Here is a 27,401-nt window from a genome sequence, read left to right on the forward strand (position 1 = left end):
TTAAATAAATTTGTAAAAGACGCCTGGGCACCCAACGTTCTCCCACACGGCCAAAAAAGACCAACATGGAACTCCCACGGCCATATATTCCTACTGCGTATTTCCTTACCGCCGATAAGATAGCACGGGATTCCCCCAAGCAGCCTAGCGGCCTGCGGGTGAGTCAGCACCGGCATCGGCGGATCTCGCAGTGCCGCCCCACGGGAACTTTTTTTTTTTTCCGGTTCCTTGAGGTTCCTTAAGCGGCGCCCGCAAAAATTCTGTCTTTCACTCGGTTGGCAGTGGAGAAGAACTGAGAATTATTATCAACCCCGTCTTCCCTCGCCCCTTCCTCCCTCCTTAACTCTTCTCTTAACCATGTCATCCATTCCTCTAATCCCTCCGTGGGTGTGACCTGGGTATCTTTCTATCTATCCTTCTATGTTATGTCTTGAGACAGACAGCCATTCACTCCTTTGATCTCTTGACCGCAAAGTCCTACTTTTACTGACTCCCCCACCTCTGCGTGTGTGCCCGAATTTTTTTCATAGCATGTGAGTGTTTGACAATTCCCCGGTTTGGGTTTCAATCCGGGGTCTTTCTTTTTTCTTGCCCCTGCTTTCTTTTATGATGAATCTCGGTGTTTTTTTTATAGATGTTAGACTTCCTAAGCATTATTGCGGAGAGAATCCGATCTGACTACTTCATTGCTTGATCATTTTGTTCTTGGCTTCGTCTGGTCTTCGAGGACTTTAACTGACAATCAAGATTTCTCCAGAGTCGTTTGCTATCCTGAAAAATGTGTGGTATCATCGCTCTGATCCAGGCGAACCCGTCGTCTTCCGCCGCCGTCGACCTTCACGAGGCACTGTACCTTCTGCAGCGTAAGTTCCGGAACACAGTAGTCCGTGCGTTATTATAGGACATCAGGCTAATGATCATTCTTGAGATGTGCAGACCGAGGTCAAGATGCCGCTGGTATTGCCACCTGCGCTGCGGGTGGTCGCATCTACCAATTGAAGTCGAACGGAATGGCAGCTCGGGTTTTCCAGGACGGTGCTCGGGTGGCAGATCTTCCGGGCTCCATGGGTATTGGTCATCTGCGTTACCCCACGGCCGGAAGCAGTGCCAATGCGGAGGCTCAGCCGTTCTACGTGAACAGTCCGTACGGTATCTGCTTGGCCCACAACGGTAACTTGATCAATGCCCCCGAGCTGAAGAGGTACTTGGACCTCGAGGCTCATCGGCACATCAACACGGACAGCGACAGTGAACTGATGCTGAACATCTTCGCTGATGAGCTGAGCGAGACCAAGAAGGCTCGTGTCAACAAGGAAGATCTGTTCGCTAGTCTGACCCGGATGTATGAGCGCTGTGAGGGTGGTTGGGCCTGTGCCGCCATGTTGGCAGGTGGGTTATTCGAAACCAAATCTGGACAAGCATGTCAACTAACAATTTTCTAGGATTTGGTCTCATGGGTTTCCGTGATTCGTACGGTATCCGTCCTCTCGTCCTCGGGTCCAGGCCCTCGGCCGATGGCCCCGGTATGGACTACATGATGGCTTCCGAGTCGGTTGCTTTGCACCAGCTTGGTTTCACCAACATGCGGGATATCCAGCCCGGTGAGGCCGTCATCATCGAGAAGGGTGGTGAGCCGGTCTTCCGCCAGGTGGCTCCGAAGAAGGCTTACGCCCCGGATATCTTCGAATATGTCTACTTTGCTCGTCCCGACTCGGTCATCGATGGTATCAGCGTGTACCGTAGTCGGCAGCGGATGGGTGACCGTCTCGCCGCCCGAGTGCTCAGTGTTCTTGGACCGGAGGTGGTCAAGAACATTGACGTCGTCATCCCTATCCCCGAAACGTCGACCACGTCGGCCGCTGCCGTCGCCCGGTATCTGGACAAGCCTTACTGCCAGGGCTTCGTCAAGAACCGCTACGTCTTCCGGACCTTCATCATGCCGGAGCAGAAGACGCGGCAGAAGGGGGTTCGTCGCAAGCTGAATGCTATGCAGGCCGAGTTCAAGGACCGAAATGTCCTCTTGGTCGATGATAGTATCGTGCGAGGAACGACCAGTCGAGAAATCGTCACGATGGCTAGAGAAGCCGGCGCCAAGAACGTCTACTTTGCTAGTTGCGCGCCCGAGATTACGTATGTTCCATCTATTCTAGTTCTTGGACCCAGTTACTAACAGTTATTTCCAGGCATGCTCACATTTACGGAATCGATCTGGCTTCGCCGAGCGAACTCGTTGCCTTCAACCGTGACACCGACTCCATCGCCAAGCACATCGGAGCCGACAGCGTCATCTACCAGACCCTGGAGGACCTAAAGGGTGCCTGTGCCGAGATTGCTCACGAGAATGGCTTGGAAGAGCCGCGTGACTTCGAGGTCGGTGTCTTCTGTGGCAACTACATCACTCCTGTCTCTGAAGGCTACTTCGATCACCTGGAAGAAATCCGGGGCGAGGGTCGCAAGATCAAGGCCCTGGACCGAGCCAAGGAAGCCGTCACGCATGGATTCGCCAGCGAGAAGGACTTTCAGATCGCCGCCAACGGGGTCAAGCTAGACGGCAAGGGTAACATCATCCCGGCCGACTCCCCTGGCGAGTCCGAGGTGCCGCAGGTCAGTATCTGCACCGCTCGCCGGGACACGCCGAAGGAGGAGCCCCCTAAAGTGCGGGACCGCATGGACATCAGCATCCACAACATCGCGGACCACGAATGATTATGAAGCTTACGGGACGATCTATTTCTGATTAATTTCTTATGATGTCATACCCCTGACTTGGAGTACTGGAGTTTTGCTGTAGACGCGAGAAAGGGAGGCTTTCTGATATTTCATTTGCATAGCTCGGAATGCAGGGTTGGAACACCCGTGGCATGGATGATTATCAATAGACCAATTTAAATGTGCTTTCTGACTGCTTCTCCATACTCCGTATAAACCTCCAAATGCTGGCGGGAACCTGAACCGATCATGTGATGTCATCTGCCTCAACCATCTTGTAGTTGGTCCTTCTGTCCACTCACCGGCACGACGTTGCGGTTTGCTCCTTGAATGTGAGCTGTCAGTTTGCTTGGCTGTGGTGTTGTTCAACGTTTGATGTCTAATGCCATATTTGCCCAAGAACCACTCTACTTTCGTCCTTCTCGATAAATTTGCCTATATCGCAGACTAGGTATTTACCATGGAGCGTCGCATCACTCGCTCAGCTGCACGTCAAGCGGCATTGCCTGCTACAAAGGATACCCCCAAACCAGCCGATCAAACCACAGGCAATGTCACCTCAGGGGTTCCTTCAAAAACCCAGAACACCGTGGAGAAGAACCGTGCATCTCAGAAAAAAGCCCCCGGCACCAATCAACCGGCTGCAAAACGCCGCAAGACAAAAGCGGCCGTCCCAAACCCAAACACTACCGTCGACGAGCTTCCCCACAACCTAGGCGCAGCCATCACAGTAATACAAGCCGCCAAGGGAAACTCAGAATCCAGCTCCGGCAAAGAAAACGCACCTTTAAAGACCGAATCTAGCAAAGCCAAAGTCAAAGCAGAGATCCAGGACACCGTCGACAAAGCCACAGTTACACTGGCCGACTCGCCTGAGAAACCGAAACCGAGGAGACCCAAGAACCTGTACGGCCTCACGCCCGGCGTCAGCCCGTTCCCTGACTGGGTTCACCCCACCCCTGAAGAATGCGAAGAGGTCAATGGGCTTCTGTCCAGTGTGCATGGGGAAATCGTCGCCCCGAAGACGATCCCGGAGCCGTCGCTCACCGTGACGGGCTGCGGCGAGGTCCCCTCGGTCCTGGATGCGTTGATCCGCACGCTTCTCAGCGGCGCCACGACGGGGAACAACTCAGCCAGGGCGTTCAGCGGGTTGGTGCAGAAGTTCGGGATCCTCGACGAGGGTATCGGCAAGGGGAGCGTGAATTGGGACGCGGTGCGGCAGGCATCGCTGAAGGATGTGTTCGATGCGATCAAGAGCGGCGGATTGGCCGATGTCAAGAGTAAGAATCTCAAGGCCATCCTGGACATGGTGCATCAGGAGAACCAGGAGCGCAGGGACGTCCTCGTCAAAGGGGAGGCAGACGGGCCGTCGGATCTGCTGAACAAAGGCGAGGGCGACAAGCAGTATGAGATCGCATGTGCGGATCAGAACGTCCTCTCCCTGAATCACCTGCACAACCTGAGCACGGAGCAGGCCATGGTCGAGATGGTGAAATACCCCGGCATCGGGCCCAAGACCGCAGCCTGTGTGCTTCTCTTCTGTCTACAGCGCCCGTGCTTCGCCGTTGATACCCATATCTTCCGCATCTGCAAGTGGCTCAATTGGGTGCCTCCCGCCAAGGCGTCGGAGGTGACGGCATTCAGTCACTTGGAGGTGCGGATCCCGGATCATCTCAAGTATTCGCTCCATCAGCTCTTCATTCGTCATGGGAAAACCTGTCCGCGATGCCGCGCAATCACCGGGCAGTCGTCGGCTGGATGGGAGGACGGATGTGTGATTGACCATCTTGTTAAAAGAACAGGGAAGAGAAAGGGGGGACCCGGCTCTTCTACTGCAAACAAGAAAAAGCCTGGCCGCAAGGCTCGCTCGGCGAAGGATGAATCTGAATCCGATTCCGATTCCGATTCAGAATCAGATTTGAGTGATGATGTGGAATCGTGAAACCAGACAACAGTTATGGCTGGTGTCCTCGTTTACAACTACAATCTCATATGTATGGATAGTCTTAGCTCTGCACGGGCCCAGTTATTCTGATAATTAGTATGAGTAGGTACTAATTATACGCCTAATTAATAACTAAAGAACCGATTTATTGCCGAAATATTTTAGAATAATCAATTTGTGAGCATGTTAGATGTTACCGATTAGACCAAAAACCCCAGCTGGGTACTAGGTAGCCCTTGCAACATCTTATATCAACACAATTCAATTGAGAATCGATTTAAGCCATCTAACTGTATGAGAAAATTCCTGGTACTAGAGGACCTTAATCCAGGAGTCTAAATAGATTTCTTCGCACCAGATTTGAATGAAGTGAATACACTAGAGCATGGTTATGCCGATGACCTCGTACCCTGCTCTATGCACTAGACGGAATCCTCTACTTAGAGATACAGTGGTAAGCCTCAATTAACTGATCGAGGTGGTGAATAAAGAACAGTTAGTGAAGATCCTACTGGAATGCAGGCTTTCCAGACCAGGAAGCCGTGAATATTACCATCTATTGCTCACATATAGCCCCGTTGGTCGCCTTTGAGCTGACAGCTCGATTTCTGTCTTTTTTTTACCACCTCGTCAGCCGATATCTTTATGGATATCCGCTATAGATCAAAGTATGTCGGTTCTATTTACCACTTCTCGGTATAAGCTAACTGTGGAATGCTCCCCCAGACAAGGCCTTTCATGGTGGTCTTGCACAAACTGTGACCTAATGGAAGAGGGCCATAAAGGAACAACTGCCCACATATGGGGTGTTTATCTGCCCTGGACATGGCTACATGGGCTGCAATTGTCCCAATATCAAGTGCAGCTCCTGCCAGGCGATAGGGCACCGAAAATCCAAGTGCCCCAGTCGAACGTAGGGATCGTGGTCAAAGATTGTTTTCCCGATGCCTCCCTGCAATGGCTTCCATTACTCCGATATCTCGGGCAATGAAGGTCCTTGAAAGATTGTCCAGATGTTGCTGGAATGGGTTCAAACTGCGGCCTCATGGAGGAGGGCCATACAACTTACAACTTGCCCATGTATTGGGTGTTTTTACGACACTTGAGGGCAGACGACTTCAGATAAGCATATGTTCCAAAGGATAACCTCTTGGGCCATGGCCACAATATCCGAGAAACAACGATATGTCGCGGTTTTCAACCATTCCAGGAAGCGCTCGGCTGGAGCCCGAACGCAGAGGGCAGACTTTCGTTCGATGCCGGAATAATGGATGTTGACGAAACTACTTTAAAGAAAGTCACCGAACACCTTGCACATGCTTGTGCCGTGAGATTAACCAAGGAAGCGGTTATAATTCTGTACGTGGTGTCCGCAATATTAAATCTGTCGGCGTGGCCGAGAGTCGATTATCATGGGCCTGGGAGAAGTGTTGTAGCATGTCTATAGGTATATACCCAGCCACCAGGCCAATTGAAAAGCAATAACTGCATTACCTATATCGACTTCGTAGAAACTTCCCCCGAAGCTTCGACACGGTCTCCACATGGATGGTGGACATGGCACGTGCTCCACCATCGAACCACCGCCGGCGTTCGTCTTCCGCGATTCGCGACGCCGACTTCGCCCACTGCTGAACTGCGCTCTCTGCTCCCACGCACCATCCACCATGGAAAGCTGGGCCCCCTATCTCCCTCCGGCCCTCTATACCCTCGCGGAGTCCCTCGCGGAGCCTCTTGCCGAGTACGCGCCGTGGGCGGGTCTCGCTCTGGTCTCGCTCGCCGCCGTGTACCTGGGCTATGTTTTCGTGCTGGGTCAGAGAGAAGCTGCCGTTGCGTTCAATGTGCCGATCCCGCCTGAGGTGCGCGCCAATTGGAATGGAGCGAAGTGGGAGGATGTGGAAGGGGAGGAGAGGAAGTTGCTGGAGGGTCAAATACGGGGGGTAAGTGTGATTCGATTGTTTTGTTGCTGGGTCCCTGGTTTCATCAATTGGTCGCGTTTGGCTGGTGGGTGGCTTGTTATTATTGTCTACAGGATGCTAACGCGAGGCTTTACCTATAGCAATGGAGCGACAAGTTGATTATGAGCTATTGCCCCGCCGACGGAAGAGTCCTGGGTAAAGGCACCAAGCCCGAGACGAAGGACGGAGTCGATCGCGCCATCAAGGCCGCCAAAAATGCACAGGTGGAGTGGGCGAGAACGAGCTTTGCGGAGCGGCGGAAGGTCTTGAGGACATTGCTGAAGTATGTGTGATTCTCTCGGACAAGAGTATTATGGCATCGCGACTGACTTTGTCTTGTTTCTCACAGATACGTCCTCGAACATCAAGATGAATTGGCCACCGCATGCTGTCTCGACTCCGGAAAGACCAAGGTCGACGCCTCGTTTGGAGAAATCCTCGTCACGGCGGAGAAACTGAAATGGACCATTGATCACGGCGAGAAGGCATTGGCGCCCGAATCCAGACCGACCAATTTCCTCATGATGTACAAGAAGAACATGGTCACGTACGAACCCCTCGGCGTGATCGCCGCCTGCGTCTCCTGGAACTACCCGCTGCATAACTTCATCGGCCCCGTCATCAGTGGCCTCTTCGCGGGCAACGCCGTGGTCGTGAAGCCCTCCGAACAAACCGCCTGGTCCTCTGCCTTCTTCCTCGAAGTCGCCCGCGGCGCCCTCGCCAGCTGCGGCCACTCGCGCGACCTCGTCCAGAGTGTCGTGTGTCTGCCCGACGTCGCCGACTTCCTGACCTCCCACCCGGACATCGCCCAGCTGACCTTCATCGGCTCCAAACCCGTCGCCCATAAGGTCTGCGAGTCCGCCGCGAAAGCCCTCACCCCGGTGACCGTCGAACTCGGCGGCAAGGACCCCTCCGTCGTGCTCGACGACGCCCGCATCCTGCGCGAGATCCCCTCCGTCGCCTCCATCCTCATGCGCGGCGTCTTCCAATCCGCCGGCCAGAACTGCGTCGGCGCCGAACGCATCATCGCCCTCCCCGGCGCCTACGAGCCCCTCCTCGCCGCCGTCTCCTCGCGCATCCAGAACCTCTCCATCGGCTCCATCCTCCTCGACTCGCGCCCCGATGGCCCCGGAACCCCCGACATGGGCGCCCTGATCTCCCCCGCCGGCTTCGACCGCCTGGAATCCCTCATCGCCGACGCCGTCGCGCACGGCGCCCGCCTCATCTGCGGCGGCACCCGCTACAACCACCCGCGCCATCCCCACGGACACTACTTCACCCCGACGCTCCTCGCCGACGTCACGCCCGACATGCGCATCGCGCAGACCGAGCTCTTCGCGCCCGTCTTCGTCCTCATGCGCGCCGCCTCCGTCCCCCACGCCATCGCCATCGCCAACTCCACCGACTACGGCCTCGGCGCCTCCGTCTTCGGCTACGACCCCGTCGCCGTCAACGCCTGCGTCTCAGGCATCCACTCCGGCATGGTCGCCGTCAACGACTTCGGCAGCTACTACGCCGTCCAGCTGCCCTTCGGCGGCGTCAAGGGCTCCGGCTACGGTCGCTTCGCCGGCGAGGAGGGCCTGCGCGGCGTCTGCAACATTAAATCCGTCTGCGTGGACCGCTTCCCGAAGCTTGTGGCTACGCGCATCCCGCCGAGAGTCGACTATCCGATTCGCAAGGGCGAGGGCGATCGCTTGAATGGGAATGGCGCTTGGGAGATGTGTAAGGGTGTTGTCGAGACGGGGTATCAGCTTACGATTGCTGGTAGGGTTAGGGGTATTTTGAGGTTGTTGGGGAATATGTAATTCGTTTTCCTATCTTTTCCCTCCCTGGCTTGTTATTCCGGTTGAGAAGCTGAGTTGAGTGTGTGCATACGTGCATGATGATGGAGAGTCATTTCTTTGTTACTATTTTAATTGGGGAGTAGGTACTGTACATTAAATTTTAATACACTTCAGATCCATGGATAGTTTTTCGAACCATTACATTAATTATGATTATGATATTGTACCATACAGCCAGCATGATAACCAACTCATCTAGCGACAGATAACTACTAGATAGATAGATACTAAGCAGACCCATCAGTCCACAACCCCTCCACATCAACCTCACTCTCTTCCATCCAACTCCCCAGCTCTTCTACACCCAGCACATCACGCAGATATCGTCTCGCCAGATCAACCTGCCCATTGGCCCTGCCGAGATAGAACACCGCCCCCTCTGCAGGATTGGCCCGCGCCGCCTCAACCCGCTGCGGCAGATGAAGCATCAGATCGAGCAGCCAGTGGCCGAAGGAATCGTTCATGCCCATGGCCCACTCCGTGATCTCCGAGTCATCGGCGGGGATGGACTCGGTGCTGGCGCGGAGAAGGAGCTGGAAGAACGAGGGGTCGTGGCGTGCGACGCGCACCGCCGTGCGGTAGTGTTCGGCGGGGAGGGTGTAGGGTGGCGTGTCGTTGTCCGGGCCGGCCTGCACGACGGAGGTGTTTTCGCTGCGGAAGACGTACTCGTCGATTTTGAGGAGGGTGGCGAGGGCGCGCTCGTTGTTCTCGACCAGTGCCGCGTGGATACCGGCTTGTGTGGCTTCTCGGGAGACGCGGATCCCGGTGTGGATGAGGTCGGGGCGCGCGAAACCGCTGGTGACGCGGAGGATTTCGAGACAGGCGACATGGTCCCGGGTGAAGAGGGCGGGCTCGTCGTCATGGCTGCTCTGGCCGCCGCCGCTAAGCAGCTTCTGGGGGAAGTCAAGAATGCCGAGGATTTGGTGCGTTTGCTGTTGGTCGGTTTCGTGGCAGGTGATGCGGATCGAGACGAGAGGTGTGATGGAGAGAGTGTAGTGGGCGTTGTCTGTGCCGGTGCCTTCGAAGGTGCGCAGGTCTTCTTGTCGGGACAGGAAGCGCGCGAGTCCCGCCTCTTGATCGGCCGTCATGCGCATCCCCGCGTTTACCCAGTGTCGTTGGATTGTGAGATTCATGAGGTTGGGGAGTTGGGAGAGCAACCGGTCGACGGTGCACCATTTACAGCGCATGATGGAAATCTGAAGGGCTTTGCGCTCGTCATAGTCGAGAGGGACATAGTCCAGAGGCCGGAGGATTTTCGCGATCGTAGTACCGGAGGTATTCGGAGGCGACGACGAGGTGTCATTCCAAAAGGCGAGCAATACCAGGGCACGATAGATCCGTTCACTGGAGACTGCAGCGGCCAGGGATGGTGATGCCCGCGGGAGGTTTGCGTTCAACGAATACAAGAAGATCTTCTCGATGAGCTCCACCGGCAGAGCTTCCAGCCTTGAGCGCTTTGGGCGCGGCTTAGACGGCTTGACGATCAGCAACCGCGCACGTTTGTTACTTTGGGATTGAGACGAGGTTAGCTTCTGCTCGATGGACATCAAAGGCCGACCGCCCTTTGGTCGTCGCCGTGCAGTGGCCGTCGTCGCATCATGGGGGCTGCGCTGCTGGGCATCAGCCGCGTCGGAAAGTCTTCTTTTTCGACGACCACGGACTCGGATCGGGGTCAGCATGCCCGGCGGAACATCGAAATAAGGTTGTCCTTGTCAGGCCATGTCAATCGGCGCCCTGAGCACGAACAGGTCCGGGGTGCTGGGACTAGCAGAGGTGGAGGCTGAACTACTCCAGTCCAGAGAAGACAGAAGTTGTCAAAACAAAAGCGGCGTAGCGTCGGGGGCGCTGATTGGCGGGTGGCTGCCCGAAGAGGCAGCTGCAGGGCTGGCGAATCAGCTGATCATCTCCCCCGTTGCGGCAGTGGCAGCCCTAACGCTAGACTGCATCGGGGCGTAATGACATCACCATCGCGTGCCCTCAGCCGGATACAATCCATGCGTTGGTCGATCCATAACGAAAGAGGCGGCCTTCAATCCCGCCCTGAGTGGCGAGATCCGTGGAGCCCAATGCCCGCAAGCCCGGATCAGGGCATGGTTCGGTCATAATAAAGATTGGCGCGCCTCCTTTCCTATTCAGGTACCTCGAACCAGGTTTGACGGCGTCGTTATGACGGAATCACCTCGCAGGTGGAAAAGACTTGGTCAATTATTTGATCATAGCCAGTCTTCTATCTGATCTTCGCTCTTCCCGTCCCTGAGTTTGCTGGCTAGCTGGCTTTTATCTTCATTCGACATACATCATTCTCTTTGCTTTGTTGGCAGACTCAGGTGTATAAAAAGAACCTTCCGCTTGTCTCGTCGGAACTTTCTCTTCATCATGCGCCCCTTCAGTGACTCCTCCACTCATACCACTGCCTCGTCGTCAAACTCTGCGAGAGAACCTGCAAGAGACTCGTCTCCTTCCCAGTCTTCCTCGAACTCGAATTCGAACAAATCATCCAAGTCCTCTAAATCATCGAAACCTTCCAAATAAAAGGCCGAACATCATATCCTCAACATGGGAGCCGTCGTGTCTTGTGTATGTCTCCCCTGTCTCCCCCCAGTGCTGTCCTGCATGACTTGAGTAAGATGCTGACTACCCTCACAGATCAAGGGCGTCTTCCAGTCCATCGGGGCCTGTCTGATGGCCATCGTGAATGCTATCGGGGCTGTCTGTAAGGTCATCATCGATGGTGTCTTGTCTATCTGCCGTGCCATCATCACCTGTCTCACCTGCGGTTACTGCGGGCGGAGCAGGAGAACAACAACGCGGAGATCAAGAATATGACACCACTCGTCTCGGTGATTAAACCATACGAGTTATGATAATTATGCGTGATGGGATTTTGGTCGGGTTGTTTATCGTTGTGATATCATAGTTTTTGTTTTCTTTTCTTCCCATGTTTTCATACCCCATGCTGAGCAGGCTTTTTCTCGGTCGGAGTGTAATTTTAGCAATGCCATAATTTTCCCGGTTGATTGAAACGAATAATCTCTGCGCGAGCGCAATGTAATCTCCTTGCTCCTCAATGCCGATAGGGTGATGGTGCCTCGTGTGTCGCGGTGCCTGGGTATGATCTCATCCCACGCTGCTCAGCCCTGCTTTCGTCATTAATTGGTGTTTCAGCTGCAAATCATCGTCCGGGATCTCCTCCCAGCATTGATTGACCAACACCTTAATGAACGGATCGTCGCGTTCGTCCGCATGCTTCAAGGCCGCGCGAAACACAATGACGGGGACCGGCCAGTGCTGGGGGTACTTGTAGTCCTGTGCGAGAACGCGCATCTGCAGTACTCGTTCGAATGTCGCTAGATCACGATCCCGAATCAACTGTCGAAGAACACGCCTCGAGCGCGACAGGGAGGAATCCTCGTCGATATACGCGGTTGTCGAAAACAATTGGAGAAACTCAAGCTTGGTCTCGGTCCACGGGGGGCAGAGCAACTTGTCGGGCATACGAGGCGGACAAACAGCCGAGCAGTCTGGCAGCTGGAATATGTCGTTGTGGGTGTACAGTCTGTTGGGCCGGCGCACTTGGACGGCTCCATAGTGAAACCAGATTGCCACTCGTTCTTCCTGATGGGTGATCCGGTCGTGGGCTCTGAGAATCAGGTCGCCTTTGCCGCGAAGCTCCCCACCTGTTTCCCATTCTTGGGGATTCTCGAAGTGACGACCCAGATCGGCCAGCGTGGGGAGATCCTCGGCACAGAATTCCAAGCTATGCAACTGATGCCGAAGGACCTGCTCCACGTACTCCCTCTGGCACTTGCGAATCAACGGTAAAGTGCACCAGCCGCATCCCAAGATGTCTGTCTGGAGATCTCGTCGCTCTTCCGTCGAGAGCGCCCAGAAATCCAATGGCGCGGGCAGGAAATCCGGAGTAAACAGCCCCCGTTTTGAACTCTCGTTGGTGCTGCTGAAAGCGAGTCGGATGAGCCAGGTATAAATCACCGTGTTAGAGAGAATCCCAGATATGAACCGGGAGACTCGAGGGAAGTTGAACTCGAGAGAGTGGAGGAAGATCTCTTGGATGATCTCCACGGGAAGCCGTTCAAGACGAGACCGCGCTTGAGCCGGGACTGAGATTTGGCCCATTGGACTGGACCCTTGGGAGGATTCCGACAGTTCAGCGGGATGGAAATCCATCGGCCATGAAGGACTGGGGTTGTGAGAGCTTTCTACTAGAAGTGCAACCGCGACAGCGGCGTGTTCAGTCGAGAACCCGCGATCCCATCCCGGTTAGTTTTGCTGCTTCGGGAATGGCGCCGGCCACTTTTTTGAAGTCTTCGAGTGTAAACATCGTAAACATGGCAGATCTTGACGATGCTCTTACGGAGTATATTTATAAATCTATCGGGTGTTCAAACCTCCACCGGAAGTTCGACGGCTTATGGATCTCTAATGTCAAATGTCGTGGGCTCTTACTCTTTCTAACGCTTTTATCTATATATAAAGTTAGGGTCATGGGAGTCCAATGAGCAGTTTAACTATTATTTATTTGAACTTTAACCTTTTATTTATATTTTAACATTGTGCAATAACTCATAAGAAACAATGAGGCATATGCTGGACGTGTCTCTTGGCTAGTGTAGGATGTCTGAAGAAATGCGGGGGTTCTCTAGCACGAGCCCCTCTATTGTTGACTTACACGCATGAGTAATATATTCATCAAGTTATATCTTGTGAATAAACCTAATGAGGTCGTTGGATATTTATCACTGTGTTGCACTGGGCAATTCTAGTACACGATCATATCTAGTGGAGACGGTATCCCGGGAACCTTCAAATATATATCAATTTACGCGCCGGTAACAAATATCGGTGTTCACATCAGAAAAAGTGGAATCAAATAATCTTGACAATGAACAAAGCAGTACTAGTATTTTAATCTACAGATGGTCACTCAATTGATATTTCAATCGAAACTCGTTGACCCTACACTACCGAGACTACCGACAACCAGCCGTTGGAATGAAGAAAATATCTTCTAAATGGAACATTGTTTCTATACACAATCCAACAACCGACACCACACTGCCAGACGCAAAGGGTATCCTAGCTGGCCAACATGCTTGACAAAAGGAGATTTTCGTCGTGTGATAACACAGGTCGATGGATAAAGGAGACATGAAAAAATGGCAGAAATGAGATCTGGCAATTTAAACCACGGACATGTCGCCGAAGCGCTCCTGTAGAATGAATTAGCATGGGCAATGGCTTGACATATCATGGTATCATGTCTGATTGAGAATCGGCGTACCTTGTATCCGGCGGGCATCCATCTGCCCTTGGAGACAAGCGAGGAGGTCTTCTCGTCGATCTCGGGCTGAGCAGCGGCAACCTCGTCCTAGAAAGAGAAAGAAAATCACGTCAGTACCTAATTCCGCCAAGTACCGGCCAAAAATGTAAACATACCACGGTGAGCTCGTCGAAGGGACGGGCGGTCTCGATGTTCTCAAGGGTCTTCTCGAGGTTGCGGAGTTCGGCCTCAACCTTGCCCTTGGTCTGCTCGGCGCTCTGGACGGCCTGGGCCTCGAAGGCATCGATGGCCTTCAGCTGGCGGGAGACATCGTAGGTGGCGGGCTTGAAGGCCTTGAACTGGTTCTCGAGCTCGTCGACGATGGCCTGGTTCTTCAGGACCTTGCGGTAGTGGGCGAAGTCGACGGCCTGGGGCTGTTCGGACAGAGCCTGGACCTTGCGGCGCGCGTCGTCGTTACGCTTCTTGAAGGCCTGGAGAGAGGTGGCGGTCTGGCCACGGAGGCCGAGCGAGCTGGAGACCTTGACCCAGTCGATCTTGAGAGCGGCGCTGCGCTGTACCACGGGGACAGGTTAGCGGTCAGAATTCCCGACATGATCGGTCGGAGGCAAATCTGGAGAGCTCAAGGAACGTACGGCAGCCATTTTGAAGAGTTGGTTGGAGGGAGAGGGGTGGGAGAGGGGAGTTCAACGTGCAAAGCAGGAGGTTCGGAGAGGTGAGGGTTGACTCGGCAAGGTTTGGAATGGGGATGCCGTCACGTGAGGCTGGCGCTTCCCGTCTTCCGAACGGCCACAAACGAAAGCCAAGACTTTCTGCTATGTTGAGGAGTATGGACTGATCTCTGGCGTTAAAACACAGGTTGTTTGATGGTTTAATTTTAATAAATACGTTCACTACACTGAGACAAAAAGTCGGTTCAGATCATGCAATTCTGCTTTTTTTGGGTTGACTTGACTATATGATTTACACTATGGGCCCTGGCAGCATACGCATCCAACGGGATATCAACCTGGCCTCGCACCCAAAGTCCATCCTGCCAGCAGGGCTAACGCGTTTCAGCCTCTGATAGCGTGCAATCAATGCGGCAGAGCTCATATGCTGAGAGCCATGATCGAGTTCACGATATCGTTGTCGTTCTCCCGTAGAGCCTTGACGGCCTTCTTGCGTGACACATTAGCCTGGGCCATAACCAGTTCGATGTCCTTAGCCTCGAGGCCAGACTCGTCAACGGCCTCTCCATCATCCTCTTCCTCCTCCTTCTTGGCCTCGGTCTCGGGGGCCTTGGCCTGGCCGAGGTCGTGCTCGTGGTCGTGACCGGCGTGCTCACCACCGGCGGCGGCCTCGGCGGCAGCCAGCTGCTGGGCAGCGGAGGCCTGGGCCTGGGAGTTCAGGTCCTCGATCTTAGCCTCACCGAAGATGCTGTTTCAATGTGTAAGCAAATGCTAAACGAAAAGACCCGGGAAAAAGCATGAACACATACATCCAGGTGTTGCTGGAGGGGGAGCGGTAGACGTCGGGCTGGTTGATGACGAAGAGGATCTGTGAAATCAAAGAACAGAAACGTTAGCCTTCCGTATCCCACACAGATGCTGCCTCATCGAGTCCCGTCTCCAATTTTCTTCCATAGACACTCTCGAGCAGCAATTGTCGTCAAAGGCGGGGTTGGTATCCATACGTTCTTGGGACGGCGGAGGGTGACACGAGTGATGCCGGGGACGTGCTTCAGGCCGAGCTTGCCAATGGCCTTTCTGGCCTTCTTCTCGTTACGAGAGTGGATGGTGACGGCGGCGCCTCCGGGGATGGTGGGCTCCTCGCCAGCCTCGGACTCAGAGGAGCTGCCGGCATCCTCAACACCGGCCTTCTGGGGCTCCTCGTCGTGGATCTCTTCAACGCGGGGGTCAGCCATTGTGATAATTGAACGAGCCTAAAAGAGGGCTGTAGGTGAGATTGGATGGTCAGCAAGGCACTCGATTCAGAACTGGTCGCTTCAGTTGGGGGGGTTTCGAAGGATGGCCCAAGGAACCACCCCCCGGGGTTCTCCCACAAAATCGTGGGAAATACCCAAAATCGAGGACGGAATCCAAACTGGCGACCGGGAATTCAGCCAAAACATACCTAGTCGCAAGAAAGAGGACTGTGGTGGATGAGGGGGGATTTTTTGCCTTGGTTGGAGTTGGAAAGTCGCAAAGCTGTGTGAATGTCATCCTGCCGAAAATCGTTAGCGAGCTTATATTGGGACCCTCCCCCCGGACACACAGAAGCGACGCATCTACAGATCAACCTCCACCTTCAAGAGACCATTCTAGCTTCTACGCTTTTACTGATCGTTTTGTTTTTACAATATGGAGTCAGATTTAAATTTAATTGTGGAAATGGAAAGTCGGTGCGTAGGCAGGCAGTATTAATCATAAATATGGATCCAGAGCATATAAAGATTACAGCTTATTTTGGGCGTGCCCCGATTTCAACGGTAGTGGACCGGTCATTTCAATATCAAGATCGATATTAGATAAAGTACCCCAGAGTCATACACTGGCTTGAAAAAAGGTGCCGTCTATTTGTGACGTACGAGCATAACCCGTCAAGGTATCAAGGTTCTCGAATCATTTTAAGCTGTCAATGATGAAAGCGTACAGCGTTTTATTTTTTGCTGAAACCATAATAAACCCTCAGCAATGTTTAACCGTCCCAAGGCACCCCATCACACTATGCACCGAGCCTCATAATAAACCATCTATGACTTAGGAGCAGCCGCCCGGAGCTTGGCGTGAGCCTTCTGGACCTCGAAGCGGGCCTAGAGAGATTCAAATGTCAGTTCGTGTCCACTTCTTGATTGCGCGCGCAATTGGGTGCCAGTCCAAAATCCTAGGTCTCTCTGCATGTCGCAAAAGATCCCATCCGTAGTGTTCCTCCAACACGGCCCACAGACGCATCCCAACGCGAATCCAAATAGGTATGCTGTCAACGTACCTGCTTCCTGAGTCTGAGGACCTTGAAGCGCTCGAAGTCGTTAAGGTTCTTCCGTCGCTCGGCGCTCTGGGTCTTCTGGGCGTAGTTGCTCTTGGCCCACTTGCCGTCGATCTCGTTCTTCTGCCAGAGCTTTCTCACGGGGCCAGTACCGGCGGCACGGGGCAGCTGGGGGATGACGAAGTGGGTGAGGGTGGCCTGAGAAAGAGGGAGGACGTGACGGGGAACGATCTTGTTCTCCTCGGTGGAAGGACCGTCAACCAGGACCTATCGATTTGCGACTCTTGTCAATATCATGGCCGAGAACTTCCGTGTGGCTTTTTCCCTCCGCAGTATTTCCCATGTCCTCTCGTTTCCTCCACGACCGTCTCTGGAATCCCGGGAATGAAACATACACGCTTGTGGTCGACAATCTCGACGATGGCGGCCAGCTTGCCGGTGTAGGGACCGCTGCGGATCAGGACCACGCGGCCAACCTCAACGAGCTTCCATTGAGCAATCTTGACATCGATATCGGCCATGGCGAAGGCTTCCTAAAAATGGCGACGAAAAAAATGAGGACTCAGTTATCACAGTCTGACGGGAACGGCCAAGGCGATCAGGAACTCACGGTCGACAAACTCCGGGGGGTCGGTGGGAGGAAATTTGTTGTCGAAGGGTCGGGGTTGTCGAGGAATCGTCCGAAACGCACAAGTCGCTCTGGGCTGCCGGATCGCGAATTTCGGTGTTGCGGCCCTTTGCCCACAGAATCTCGCTTAGCAGCCACTCACGCGCCGTCGCTGTGTGGCCTAGGGCTGCTAAGGAGCCTTAGCGCCTGATCACGGCCTCGGGGGTTCTTCCGCTCCGACCCGGCGGTTTTAAACTTCTGCCGATATTTTTTCTCTCTCTTTTCCTTCTGTCTGTACTGCAATGGTTGCAGGACAAGATGCTGTTCTGGACGCCTTGATCTTCACTTTCCTCGGCAATGGTCTTAGCTAACAATGCAGCCCATACATCTTGCCTTTCTCACTGGTAGGTCTCCAACTCCTCTCTTTTCTCTTCACCCTTCGCATGATGCGGTAATTTGCGATTGACCCGGTTCTGTGAAACCCTCGCCGGGGTTTCTTAAGCAGTCCTGAAGCATGATATTCATTTCTTACATATTCTGATATTTGAAACCTCCACACTTTTTGACATTCACCTCTTTTGTCATCACGTTGCTAATTCACGAAGACCTCACAGATCTTTCAAATCAACATTCATCCAATTCTCTCTTGCTCTCAACTCGGTACGTTCAGCACGTTGCTACCTCCCCGTCCGATGATTAAAACTTGCACTGCCTAGATAGTAATTGATGCCTCTTGGCTATGATATTAACCCATCACCAAGATCTCTGAGGACATTGTTTTGGCATATTTTGCTTCATTTGCTGTGTTGGACTTTTTCTAACGCGGCTTTTATAGGATCTTCCGTTCAGAGTTTACTCGAGTGCTTAGCTTAGTTGAAATGAATATACCTATAATTTTACACGATCTTCCCAGAGCCAAATACTGTAGCTTCCAGTCGTAGTTGCCAGACCAATCTAGATGCTTTCTCAGCCCCGAGTAGAGAAGGCCCAAAACGTCTGGACCCCTCCGTACCCACTCTTCACGGTAACGATGTGAGTAAACGATGTGAGTCCACTATGCCCAAAGCAAAGAAATCAATAGATGTGGTATTTATCTAACATACATAATGATCGTAATCAAGCCTTCTACCTAACAACTTTCACCGATTATGCCGTTATGATTTTATCGTGAGCTTCCTCTATCGCATCCCGCACTATGACGATGCCCCGGAGCCAGCGGCGTTGGCAGAAACCATGGCGATGGGTCCCTCCCGACTCAGCACCCACATGAAGATGAACTGCACCACGTAGGAGTAGATGAACAGGAACTGCGTGCGACGGTTGCGCTGCGAACGGGCAACGGTGTGCATCGACCCCGTGCGCATGGACGCATCGCTGGTCGAGTCCGGAAGCAAGACGTATTTCAAGGAACGGAGCTGTGTCGGATGAATGAGCGAGGTGTTTTCGACACGAAATCGTGAAATCCAAGCAAAAAGGGTCGCTGGTACTTACCAGGAAGAACGCATTAGCCAAGAATGTGTAGACGAATACGATCCAGCCAACCCAGCCACCGGTGCCCCTCCCCGGACTTAGGACCTCCGAAAACACCAGGGTCAGAATGATTCCCACAAACTTGTAGCCCGAGTAGGCGACCAAATCCAGGAGTTGCGACTCGTTGTTGATGCTGAGAATATACATGGCCAGTTTCAGGCACAGGATCTCGAACAAGATCACCGCAATCGCTGTCGTAGTCGTCGAACCCAGGAGCTCCGGGTGGAAATTGCCTCGGAATCCCGCGAGCATGGACGAGAGCAGGATGTATGTGACCAGTGCCATAACCGGGATATACATGTCGGGCGAGTTCAGGTCATCGCGAGGGGGCAGGAACATGGATGAGTACTGCTGTTGGGAGATCTGACCATTCGGCCCCGTCGAAGCTGTCGTCATGCGTGCCTGCTGACGGGACCAAGGCTTGTGTCGCCATGGGAAAAGCACCAGAACCAGTTTGTTCAACACGTAGGAGTTGGAGACGTTAAAGTAGTGTTTGAGCGCAGGTATCGAGACGTAGCGGTTGAACTACGGAGGCGCGGAGAGTCGGTCAGCAAGGGAACCCCGTATCGCGCCAGCGTGGATGTCTCAGAGACTTACGTTCTGCTCCATGTATTCCTGTCCGGCAGCCATCGCGGTCTTCCCGACCTGGAATCCCATCTGTGCCGTCGGATCGTTAATGAAGCCCCCGAAACCGGGGGCGTAGGTGCCACTGCCCCCTTGGGCGGGAGCCGGCTGGTACGGATTGCCATAGCTGGCCGTTTGGGGCTGCTGGGATGTCGGGGGAGGTGGTGAGCGCATCATCGGGACGGTCGACACATGTTGCGGTACAGGATGGTGCAGCGGAGGCGACTGCGCCGGCGGAGGAGCAAAATTCTGGCGGTACATGCTTCTCACAGCTCAATCGTGAAGACTGAAAAGGGGTCGGAGGCCACAATGCACAACGAGCTCGAGGGGTGGGGTGGAGGCAGTGAATGCGGTGTCGAGAGATGAAATCAGGGAGGAAGGAGGGCAGAGGGTGAGATGAGATGGGCCGAACTGTTTATACGTGGCTGCAGAGAAGTTCCGCTCCCCGAACAGCTCAACTTTTGCCGCCCGCACTTCCTTTAAGAATTCCCCACCGTCGGCGGATCTCTCCCTCACCATCCCCGATCACCGCAGACAACCAGTCCAAGATGTTGGAAGCCTTTGAGATTCTATCCACCTCCGGTGTCGTCCTGTGGTCGCGATCCTACGCCCCGGTCGGCGCTCACATCGTCAACAGCCTTATCAACGACGTCTTTATCGAGGAGAAGGTTCAACTCCAGGCTGTGAATAACGCATATCCCGTCTACAAGAAAGAGAAGTATACGCTGAAATGGAAGAAGGCCAAGGATTTCAATCTCATCTTTGTGGTACGTTGGGGTGAAATTGCTGATCCTTCGGGCGATCCTAACCCATGGCTGACCTCGACATCATCAGGCGGTATACCAGTCCCTGCTCCATCTTGGTTGGATCGATAAACTCCTAGACAACATCTCGACCATCTTCCTCGATCTATACAAGGACCAACTAAAGAGCACTCGCGCTCGCATCGTCGAGTACCCGTTCGACCGATACTTCGATCTACAGGTGAAGGAGTTGGAGAATATCTCGGGTGCGATCACCTCCGAGGGCTTCGTGGCCGATGCGGAAGACAAAAAAGACCCGCTGGTCTCGTCTGATAATGGCGGTCCGCCGCCGCCAACCATGCCTGGCCTTATTAAAGGTATGAGTTGTCTACTGCGTGAGAGAAAATCTGCTGACAACCTACCAGCGCAGCATCAAGCTGCGCTAGGCGTGTCGACCTCCGATGAGAGTTCGCCACCCCAGACCCCCGATACTTCTCGACCATCAACGCCCGCCGCAAGTCATATTCTAAGTGCCAAGGGCGGACCCCGTGGTTCCCGACGTGCGCGCAAGGCGGCGAATGCGAGCGCCAATGCTTCTTCCGGCGATGAGAAATTTCGCAAGGGAAAGACGGCGAGTGCTAAGAAAGGCCGCAAGTGGGACGCCGACGGAATGGCTGATGAGGATGACGGCACGGTCCTCGATTATTCGGCGCCAGTCGATGAGACATCGGCCCCGTCCGTGGATACTATCGCACAAGACTCTTGGGGACGTCGAACTGGCAAGGGTCAATTTGTTCTGAAGGACCTAGGGGACGAAGTCCATTCGATTCTTGAGAATGCAGATAGTGAGAAGGCGAAAACTTCCACGTCGTCTGGATTCGTCGGCTCGGGTTTCAGCGCGATCGGTGGTCTTCTGCGCAATGTTGTTGGCGGAAAGGTTTTGACGGAGGCTGATCTGGAGAAGCCGTTGAAAACCATGGAAGACCATCTTCTCAAGAAGAACGTGGCGCGCGAGGCAGCTGTCCGACTATGCGACGGCGTGCAGCGAGAGCTTGTTGGCAAGAAGACGGGCAACTTCCAAAGTGTGGACGCTGCGCTCCGCTTGGCAATGGAGTCTTCTCTGAGAAATATCTTGACCCCTACCTCGTCCTTGGACTTGCTCCGGGAAATTGATACCGTCACCTCGCCGACTACCCGACAAGCAGCTCCGCGTCCGTACGTGATTTCAATTGTCGGCGTCAACGGCGTTGGCAAATCGACAAACCTGGGCAAGATCTGTTACTTCTTACTGCAGAACAACTACCGGGTTCTGATCGCTGCGTGTGACACCTTCCGATCCGGAGCTGTGGAGCAACTTCGTGTTCATGCTCGGAACTTGAAGGAGCTCAGCTCTCGCGAGAATGTCGGTGATCTTGAGCTGTACGAGAAGGGGTACGGGAAGGATGCCGCGAATGTCGCCAAGGACGCCGTTGAATACGGAGCGGCCCAGAAGTTCGACGTGGTTCTGATTGACACTGCCGGTCGTCGCCATAACGATGAGCGCCTGATGTCCTCGCTGGAGAAGTTTGCCAAGTTCGCCCGACCCGACAAGATTTTCATGGTTGGAGAAGCCCTGGTCGGAACAGACAGTGTGATGCAGGCGCGTAACTTCAACAAAGCCTTTGGCACTGGGAGAAACCTGGATGGGTTTATCATCAGTAAATGCGACACGGTTGGCGACATGGTGGGCACCCTTGTGAGCATGGTCCATGCCACTGGAATTCCCATTGTGTTCTTGGGAGTCGGTCAGCATTACGGGGATCTGCGAGGGCTTAGTGTGCCTTGGGCGGTTAATTTGTTGATGAAGTGATGAAATGGCATGGGATAATCGCTATGGATTAATGTTGTGTGTATAGTGCTCCGGGTGTGTTCTGAACTTCTGGGACACTTACTAGCTCCCAGGTTAATCTGGCTAGCTTATAATAAGTAATTCTGGAGTAGCTTTATCTTGTTTATAATACTTTATGTAATTAGAATAGGTCTTTATACTGTGTACGAACTAACGCACTATGATCTACAGGCATTCTACCACTTTTATAAGGGTATCACGAAGACAAGGATTAAATACACCGTGTTGTTCACAGTACACAGGTGCTAGACAGATTCCTCTTTAGATTACTTGCTGCAAGAGTAGGGTTTCGCTGCCAACAATAACCCAACTGGGATGTCCTTCGCCCCAGTAAATAATATAAATAATGGCTTTCCGCCTTCCTTCGCTTTAATCCTTCTTACTATCCTACACGAACTTTTATCTCGTGGTCTTGCTTTTTCAATTCTATTACGTTCCAGTCACTTTTAGTGCACGATGGCTGTACGCTCTACTTCATAGAAAGCCTCTCAGGTTGGTAAGATGGATTGAGACAGATCGTGACCAAACGACGTACATTATGGATTCTGCTGGCAGAAAAGCTTCTATTACAAGCATACATCTTTTGCTCTGCTACTATAAGACGTACCTAGCTATGCACCGCTAAGGTATGTGCATACAGCAGAACTTAGCCTGTCGTCACAACCATCACATCATTCAGTCCGCAATAAAAGAAGACTCAATGCAACAGTGGTTATTCATGCCGAAGAATTCGGCGCCTACTAATGTATAGATTATGCTCGGTCTCGGCCATTAATACATCGACGATTCTTAACATATTTAGTAAAACAAATAAGGGTCACTTTGATTAACATCCATAAAAGCAAAAGGGCTAGGCTTTCAACTAAGGATAAAGAACTTGGGATCAACAACCGTAGGTTTCCATGATAGCTCTGAACGAAGGATCTCGCAGAAGCTGGGCTGCGGTCAGACGCTTCGTCGGGTCGTAAGTGAACACACGAGGCATAACGGAAAGCACATGGCTTCGCTCCGTTGGGTCGGCTTCAGGATGAAGATGTGCAATCTTTGACTCAAGAGTCGATTCGGGATTGGTAGTTTGGTTCTGGTCATACCAGGAATCACGGCCTTTGGGGTGAGTATACAGACCTTTCCACTCCTCGGGCAGAGGACCTAAAGACCTCACGAAACCACCAATAATCCCACCATTGAAATACGTAGAAAAAGGCTGGAAGCCAAGGTAAAGTTCCGAAAAGATGACCATGTAACTCCACATGTCGCAGGCAGGACTGGGATCTTTTCCATGCAGGCGGTCCGGGGAGCAATACTGTGATGGTGGGTAGCCACGTGGTGTGACAGAGTCGTTAACTTTCTTCGCCAGACCAAAGTCACTGAGATAGAATTTCTTTGTGCGCGAGCTTGGAGGGATTTTAACAGGCCCAACGAGCTCTCCTTGCTTCCAGAGACCGTCCACCGGTATCATTTGCTTCAATGGCCGACCCAGTGCCTCGTATTTAGCCCCCCTGGGCAGATGGTGGAGGGGTTCCATTCCCCACATACAGTTTCTCTCATTCAAATCTGTTGAATCAACAACAGCATGCGGATGAATAGAGAAAAGAAGAGGATGCTGGTGTCACTCACCACGGTGGACAATTCCGGCCTCGTGTAAAATTTCCAACGCCTCTAGCAATTGCCGAGCGGCGGACATGCGAATAGTGATGGACATTTCTCTCACGTCCGGACAGTCAAGACAGGGCCCCTCAAGGGAAATACTTGAACCCTATGGTGACATTGATCTCCCGGAAGTAGAAAGGTTTCCAGATACGTCACAAAATAAGAGGCATCACGCACATTCCGAACAATTTCGTCCTGCAGGCAGATTTCCTTTTCACCCGATTCTCCCGCAAACATAATCTTGAGGGCAACGTCTCTGTTATTTTGAAGGTCATTGGCCATCCAGACAGTCGAGAAGCCACCGCATCCAAGCTTATGCTCTACCAGGTACCTCTCATTGATCAGGTCTCCGAGGCGGATGGGATAGAAGACATCTGGGGTTATCGTTTTATCATATTTGTGCCAGGGCTCGGCAACCTCTGTCAAGTCATCTTCCTCGTCATCATTGCGCACAAAGTCGCCGAAGTCTTCCTTGCCATCCTGGTTGCAGTATTGCGTTGCTGCTGCCATTCCGGTCATACCTGGCATGCCACTCAAGGGTACTTGATTGCTGGTTTGGTACAAAGATTGAACGTAAGGAAGGATGCTCATGGAAAGTTGTAAGAGGGATGGGGTCTAATAGCTGTTCCGTGAGGTAGTAGTAATAGCATCATTGATAGATCATAGAACGTGATAACCACAGTCTATAGAAACATCTTCGGGACGCTACGCTGCGGGCCGCTCAGGAAGGAGAAAGCGGCACCAAGTCGGACCAAAGCGGAAGGTGGTCATTGGGCAATCCGGGGAGATGACATCATCGGCCAGCGCCGCGGTTTCACTTGCTCCAAGACAGAGGAACCACTCGATAGGCAGGGTCAAAAGAAATCTCTCAATTGACAAGCTGACCTCACGCAGGCCGGAAATGAAATGAAATGAGCCCCTGAGTCCAATCCATAAGATTACGATTTAATTAATCCGCCGATCATCAATGGCCTGGACGCCGATGAGTCAGCCCAGAATGCTTACATCATCCGCGTGTCCCCCGGGCTTTCCTTGGACCTTGTCTTTCTCCATTCCGACCCTCGCGCTTTTCGCCTCCGCGCTTCTTTTATTTGGCTTTCGACTGGATCACTATCCAGTCCATTCGTTTCTATTCTTGGCCTTCAGTGGTTATCCCTCACGGTGCTTGTGGCCCAGATCACTTCCCCTCGTTGTACCTGGATCTGGGGCAACTTCCCCCACATCGCAAAACATTCGAGGCCATTGAGCCTCGGCACTACTTCCAGGGCTGACCTCGAAAGTGTCCTCAAAATATTGATTTCATTCCAAACATTTTAGGACCTGAGCCCTTCCATACCCGCGTGTGCCTGCCTGTCCTTCCCGGAAGATGAAGCCGTCGGAGCGAGACCCGCTCAGTCGGCGACATTCATCCACGCTTCATTACCAAACGTTCGATACACCGCCACCAAAATCTCGAGGAAGACCGAATTCTGGTCAGTCGGAGTCGTCAGGAATAAACTCGCATGACCCACAGGACGAGTCGCACCATGGAGCCAACCACCACTCGCCACTGCCGAAGAAGCAGATGGCTGTCCTGGCGATGATCTCCCTCTGCGAGCAAACAGCATTCAACTCGATCAGCCCCTATCTGCCGCAAATGGTGTCCTCGTTCCCGGAGGTGGAACCACGACTGGTTGGGGTATATGTTGGGAGTCTTGCCACTGCGTTTGCGATTGCGCAATTCGTCACAAATTACTTCTGGGGATGGCTGTCGGACCGAGTAGGACGGAAGCCGGTGATCATGCTGGGTACGGTCTTAACCGCAGCGTCTTTCTTCGCCTTCGGTTTCTGCAGGACGCTGGTGCAGGCTATTATCGTGCAAGCCGTCATGGGTGCCGTCAACGGAAACCAGGTTTTGGTGTCTACCTGCCTCGGTGAGATCACAGATCGCAGCAACCAGTCGAAAGCTTTCACCTATCTTCCGGTACTCTACGGGGTGGGAGGAATCACTGGTCCTCTGCTTGGGGGGCTGCTGATTTTTGACACTCTTCCGTGGGACCCTAGCAAGCCAAACCCTTACCCTTATCTCGCGCCGAATGCTCTATCCGCCGGACTGCTTGTACTAGACTTGATCGTGTCCATTTTCTTCTTGGAAGAAAGTCTTGAAGATGCCGACAGTATACCGAAGATCCGGCACAGGGTTCGCTCGTTTTTCTCGTGGCTCTGGCAGTTCACTAGCATGGCGAGGCGTGCGCGCTGGGTGCAACCACCCCATCCGGTTCCATATCGTCCTCTCCGACGCCACTCTACGGACTCGCAGGGCCATGACAGCGAATTAGACTCGGCCTCTGAGGCATCAGGCCCCAGGGTAAATCACCATGAGAGCCTGACCAGCGAATTGTGGAATCGCGATACAATCTTGCTTTTGTCGTCGTATACAATTTTCGCTCTGTGCAATGTCTCGTTCAACGCGCTCTTCCCTATCTTTTCGCAAGCCGCACCTCCCACCGGTCGAGGCCTGACCCCCGAAGAAATCGGCCTCGCGCAAGGATTCTCCGGTTTTGTCACCATCATCTTTCAAATCTGCATTTTTGGCAGGCTGAGAGACAAAATGGGCAATCGATGGTCTTACCGAGCAGGTCTATTCGGCTTTGTGATCTCGTTTATCCTAATGCCCTTCATCGGATACAAGGGAAAGGACGCCAATGGCCATATAAGCGGCAAGACTGCGTTAATGGCGGTGGAGCTTTGCTTCGCCTTGCTGATCAAAACCGTGGCTACGGTGGGCGGCTTGACCAGCGCATTACTTCTTGTAAGGCAACTTACCATTTCCATTCTAAACACACCCTTCTTCCCCCAACACAAAAGACATATGACTCCGCTAACTAGACACTACGCATAGATCACCAACTCTGCCCCCGACCACGCTGTTCTCGGTGCCCTCAACGGCCTGGCACAAACTCTTTCCGCCGCTGGCCGTGCCGTTGGACCCTTCATCTCTGGCGGTCTGTTCTCTCTTGCATCCCGTGTCGAACCTAAAGGCGAGGCTATGGCATTTGGGGTTTTCGCCGCCACTTCTTTCGTCGGGTTTGTTCTTAGTTTCGGGGTCCGCGGACAATCTCTGGAAGCAGAGGGATACGAAAGCGACGACACGTACAAGTCCGATGACGAGGAGAACCATCACTCCGCTTCATAGAGATGGTATTTTATTACTGCCGAGTGGGGGTCTTACCAACTGCTCATCCCCTGAAGCTTCAAGAAAGCGTTCACGACTTGACGAACTTGCTTTTATTTAGCCCTTTACTGATATTACTATTCCACCTTGCTGTTTCAAGGCTGTGCCTTTGGGCTAAGCGGTGTTCTGTTAGAGGTCTTTTCTTATCATGTACCTTTACCTTGACTATTGTGTGCTTCTGTTTTTATGAGCGAAGGCCTGAGTTGATTTGGAAAAGCGAGCGTTGTACTTGCAGCTCTGACCTTTTTCTTTTTTCTTTTTCTTTTCCTTTTATTTTACTACTATTTCCTCCCAAGACCCAGACTTGAGATACACCTACATACACGATTTGACACGGTTATAGATTTGGAGTGCTAGAAAACAGAAAGAATAAACTATCAATTGAGTAGAACTAAATGAGATATCATTCTAAACTTTTCATTGCTC

General features: G+C 52.9%; 11 protein-coding genes across 11 annotated transcripts; 5 read left to right on the forward strand and 6 right to left on the reverse strand.

Moving 5' to 3' along the window:
* Positions 1 to 778: 778 nt before the first annotated feature.
* On the forward strand, positions 779 to 4,651 carry P170DRAFT_447045 (amidophosphoribosyltransferase; the record flags this gene model as incomplete). Its single annotated transcript, XM_024850848.1, has 6 exons — positions 779 to 863; positions 937 to 1,389; positions 1,443 to 2,130; positions 2,184 to 2,655; positions 3,161 to 4,498; positions 4,553 to 4,651. The coding sequence occupies 6 exons, from the start codon at positions 779 to 781 to the stop codon at positions 4,649 to 4,651; spliced, it is 3,135 nt and encodes a 1,044-aa protein (XP_024704682.1).
* A 1,633-nt stretch (positions 4,652 to 6,284) lies between these two features.
* P170DRAFT_436961 (aldehyde dehydrogenase family protein) lies at positions 6,285 to 8,581 on the forward strand. The gene is made up of 3 exons (XM_024849260.1): positions 6,285 to 6,594; positions 6,714 to 6,895; positions 6,962 to 8,581. The coding sequence occupies exons 1-3, from the start codon at positions 6,322 to 6,324 to the stop codon at positions 8,415 to 8,417; spliced, it is 1,911 nt and encodes a 636-aa protein (XP_024704683.1). The 5' UTR covers positions 6,285 to 6,321; the 3' UTR covers positions 8,418 to 8,581.
* A 7-nt stretch (positions 8,582 to 8,588) lies between these two features.
* Positions 8,589 to 10,242, reverse strand: P170DRAFT_436962 (uncharacterized protein). The gene has a single exon (XM_024849261.1). It carries the CDS (start codon positions 10,001 to 10,003, stop codon positions 8,684 to 8,686), a length of 1,320 nt encoding a protein of 439 aa, XP_024704684.1. The 5' UTR covers positions 10,004 to 10,242; the 3' UTR covers positions 8,589 to 8,683.
* Positions 10,243 to 10,517: 275 nt separating this feature from the next.
* P170DRAFT_436963 (uncharacterized protein) lies at positions 10,518 to 11,472 on the forward strand. Its single transcript, XM_024849262.1, has 2 exons — positions 10,518 to 11,033; positions 11,103 to 11,472. Exons 1-2 carry the CDS (start codon positions 11,013 to 11,015, stop codon positions 11,280 to 11,282), a joined length of 201 nt encoding a protein of 66 aa, XP_024704685.1. The 5' UTR covers positions 10,518 to 11,012; the 3' UTR covers positions 11,283 to 11,472.
* Positions 11,473 to 11,573: 101 nt separating this feature from the next.
* P170DRAFT_509935 (uncharacterized protein) lies at positions 11,574 to 12,590 on the reverse strand (the record flags this gene model as incomplete). The annotated part of the gene is made up of 1 exon (XM_024854725.1): positions 11,574 to 12,590. One exon carries the CDS (start codon positions 12,588 to 12,590, stop codon positions 11,574 to 11,576), a length of 1,017 nt encoding a protein of 338 aa, XP_024704686.1.
* An 825-nt stretch (positions 12,591 to 13,415) lies between these two features.
* On the reverse strand, positions 13,416 to 16,122 carry P170DRAFT_456026 (ATP synthase D chain, mitochondrial). The gene is made up of 6 exons (XM_024851590.1): positions 15,428 to 16,122; positions 15,233 to 15,291; positions 14,874 to 15,171; positions 13,911 to 14,306; positions 13,756 to 13,842; positions 13,416 to 13,684 (listed from the first exon to the last, which is right to left on the reverse strand). The coding sequence occupies exons 1-6, from the start codon at positions 15,656 to 15,658 to the stop codon at positions 13,655 to 13,657; spliced, it is 1,101 nt and encodes a 366-aa protein (XP_024704687.1). The 5' UTR covers positions 15,659 to 16,122; the 3' UTR covers positions 13,416 to 13,654.
* Positions 16,123 to 16,270: 148 nt separating this feature from the next.
* Positions 16,271 to 17,240, reverse strand: P170DRAFT_464818 (60S ribosomal protein eL14; the record flags this gene model as incomplete). Its single annotated transcript, XM_024852278.1, has 3 exons — positions 16,271 to 16,546; positions 16,723 to 16,986; positions 17,115 to 17,240. 3 exons carry the CDS (start codon positions 17,238 to 17,240, stop codon positions 16,487 to 16,489), a joined length of 450 nt encoding a protein of 149 aa, XP_024704688.1. The 3' UTR covers positions 16,271 to 16,486.
* A 965-nt stretch (positions 17,241 to 18,205) lies between these two features.
* P170DRAFT_436966 (protein transporter YIF1) lies at positions 18,206 to 19,919 on the reverse strand. The gene is made up of 3 exons (XM_024849263.1): positions 19,454 to 19,919; positions 18,818 to 19,381; positions 18,206 to 18,741 (listed from the first exon to the last, which is right to left on the reverse strand). Exons 1-3 carry the CDS (start codon positions 19,739 to 19,741, stop codon positions 18,520 to 18,522), a joined length of 1,074 nt encoding a protein of 357 aa, XP_024704689.1. The 5' UTR covers positions 19,742 to 19,919; the 3' UTR covers positions 18,206 to 18,519.
* Positions 19,920 to 19,947: 28 nt separating this feature from the next.
* P170DRAFT_384196 (signal recognition particle receptor subunit alpha) lies at positions 19,948 to 22,266 on the forward strand. Its single transcript, XM_024845671.1, has 3 exons — positions 19,948 to 20,247; positions 20,315 to 20,600; positions 20,649 to 22,266. The coding sequence occupies exons 1-3, from the start codon at positions 20,029 to 20,031 to the stop codon at positions 22,070 to 22,072; spliced, it is 1,929 nt and encodes a 642-aa protein (XP_024704690.1). The 5' UTR covers positions 19,948 to 20,028; the 3' UTR covers positions 22,073 to 22,266.
* A 665-nt stretch (positions 22,267 to 22,931) lies between these two features.
* P170DRAFT_464821 (kinase-like protein) lies at positions 22,932 to 24,814 on the reverse strand (the record flags this gene model as incomplete). Its single annotated transcript, XM_024852279.1, has 4 exons — positions 22,932 to 23,665; positions 23,729 to 23,867; positions 23,939 to 24,376; positions 24,767 to 24,814. 4 exons carry the CDS (start codon positions 24,812 to 24,814, stop codon positions 22,995 to 22,997), a joined length of 1,296 nt encoding a protein of 431 aa, XP_024704691.1. The 3' UTR covers positions 22,932 to 22,994.
* P170DRAFT_408579 (MFS transporter) lies at positions 24,651 to 27,364 on the forward strand. The gene is made up of 2 exons (XM_024846738.1): positions 24,651 to 26,552; positions 26,643 to 27,364. Exons 1-2 carry the CDS (start codon positions 25,128 to 25,130, stop codon positions 26,934 to 26,936), a joined length of 1,719 nt encoding a protein of 572 aa, XP_024704692.1. The 5' UTR covers positions 24,651 to 25,127; the 3' UTR covers positions 26,937 to 27,364.
* Positions 27,365 to 27,401: the final 37 nt, after the last annotated feature.

The sequence above is a fragment of the Aspergillus steynii genome, assembly GCF_002849105.1.
Source record: "Aspergillus steynii IBT 23096 chromosome Unknown P170scaffold_4, whole genome shotgun sequence".
Taxonomy (NCBI): domain Eukaryota; kingdom Fungi; phylum Ascomycota; class Eurotiomycetes; order Eurotiales; family Aspergillaceae; genus Aspergillus; species Aspergillus steynii.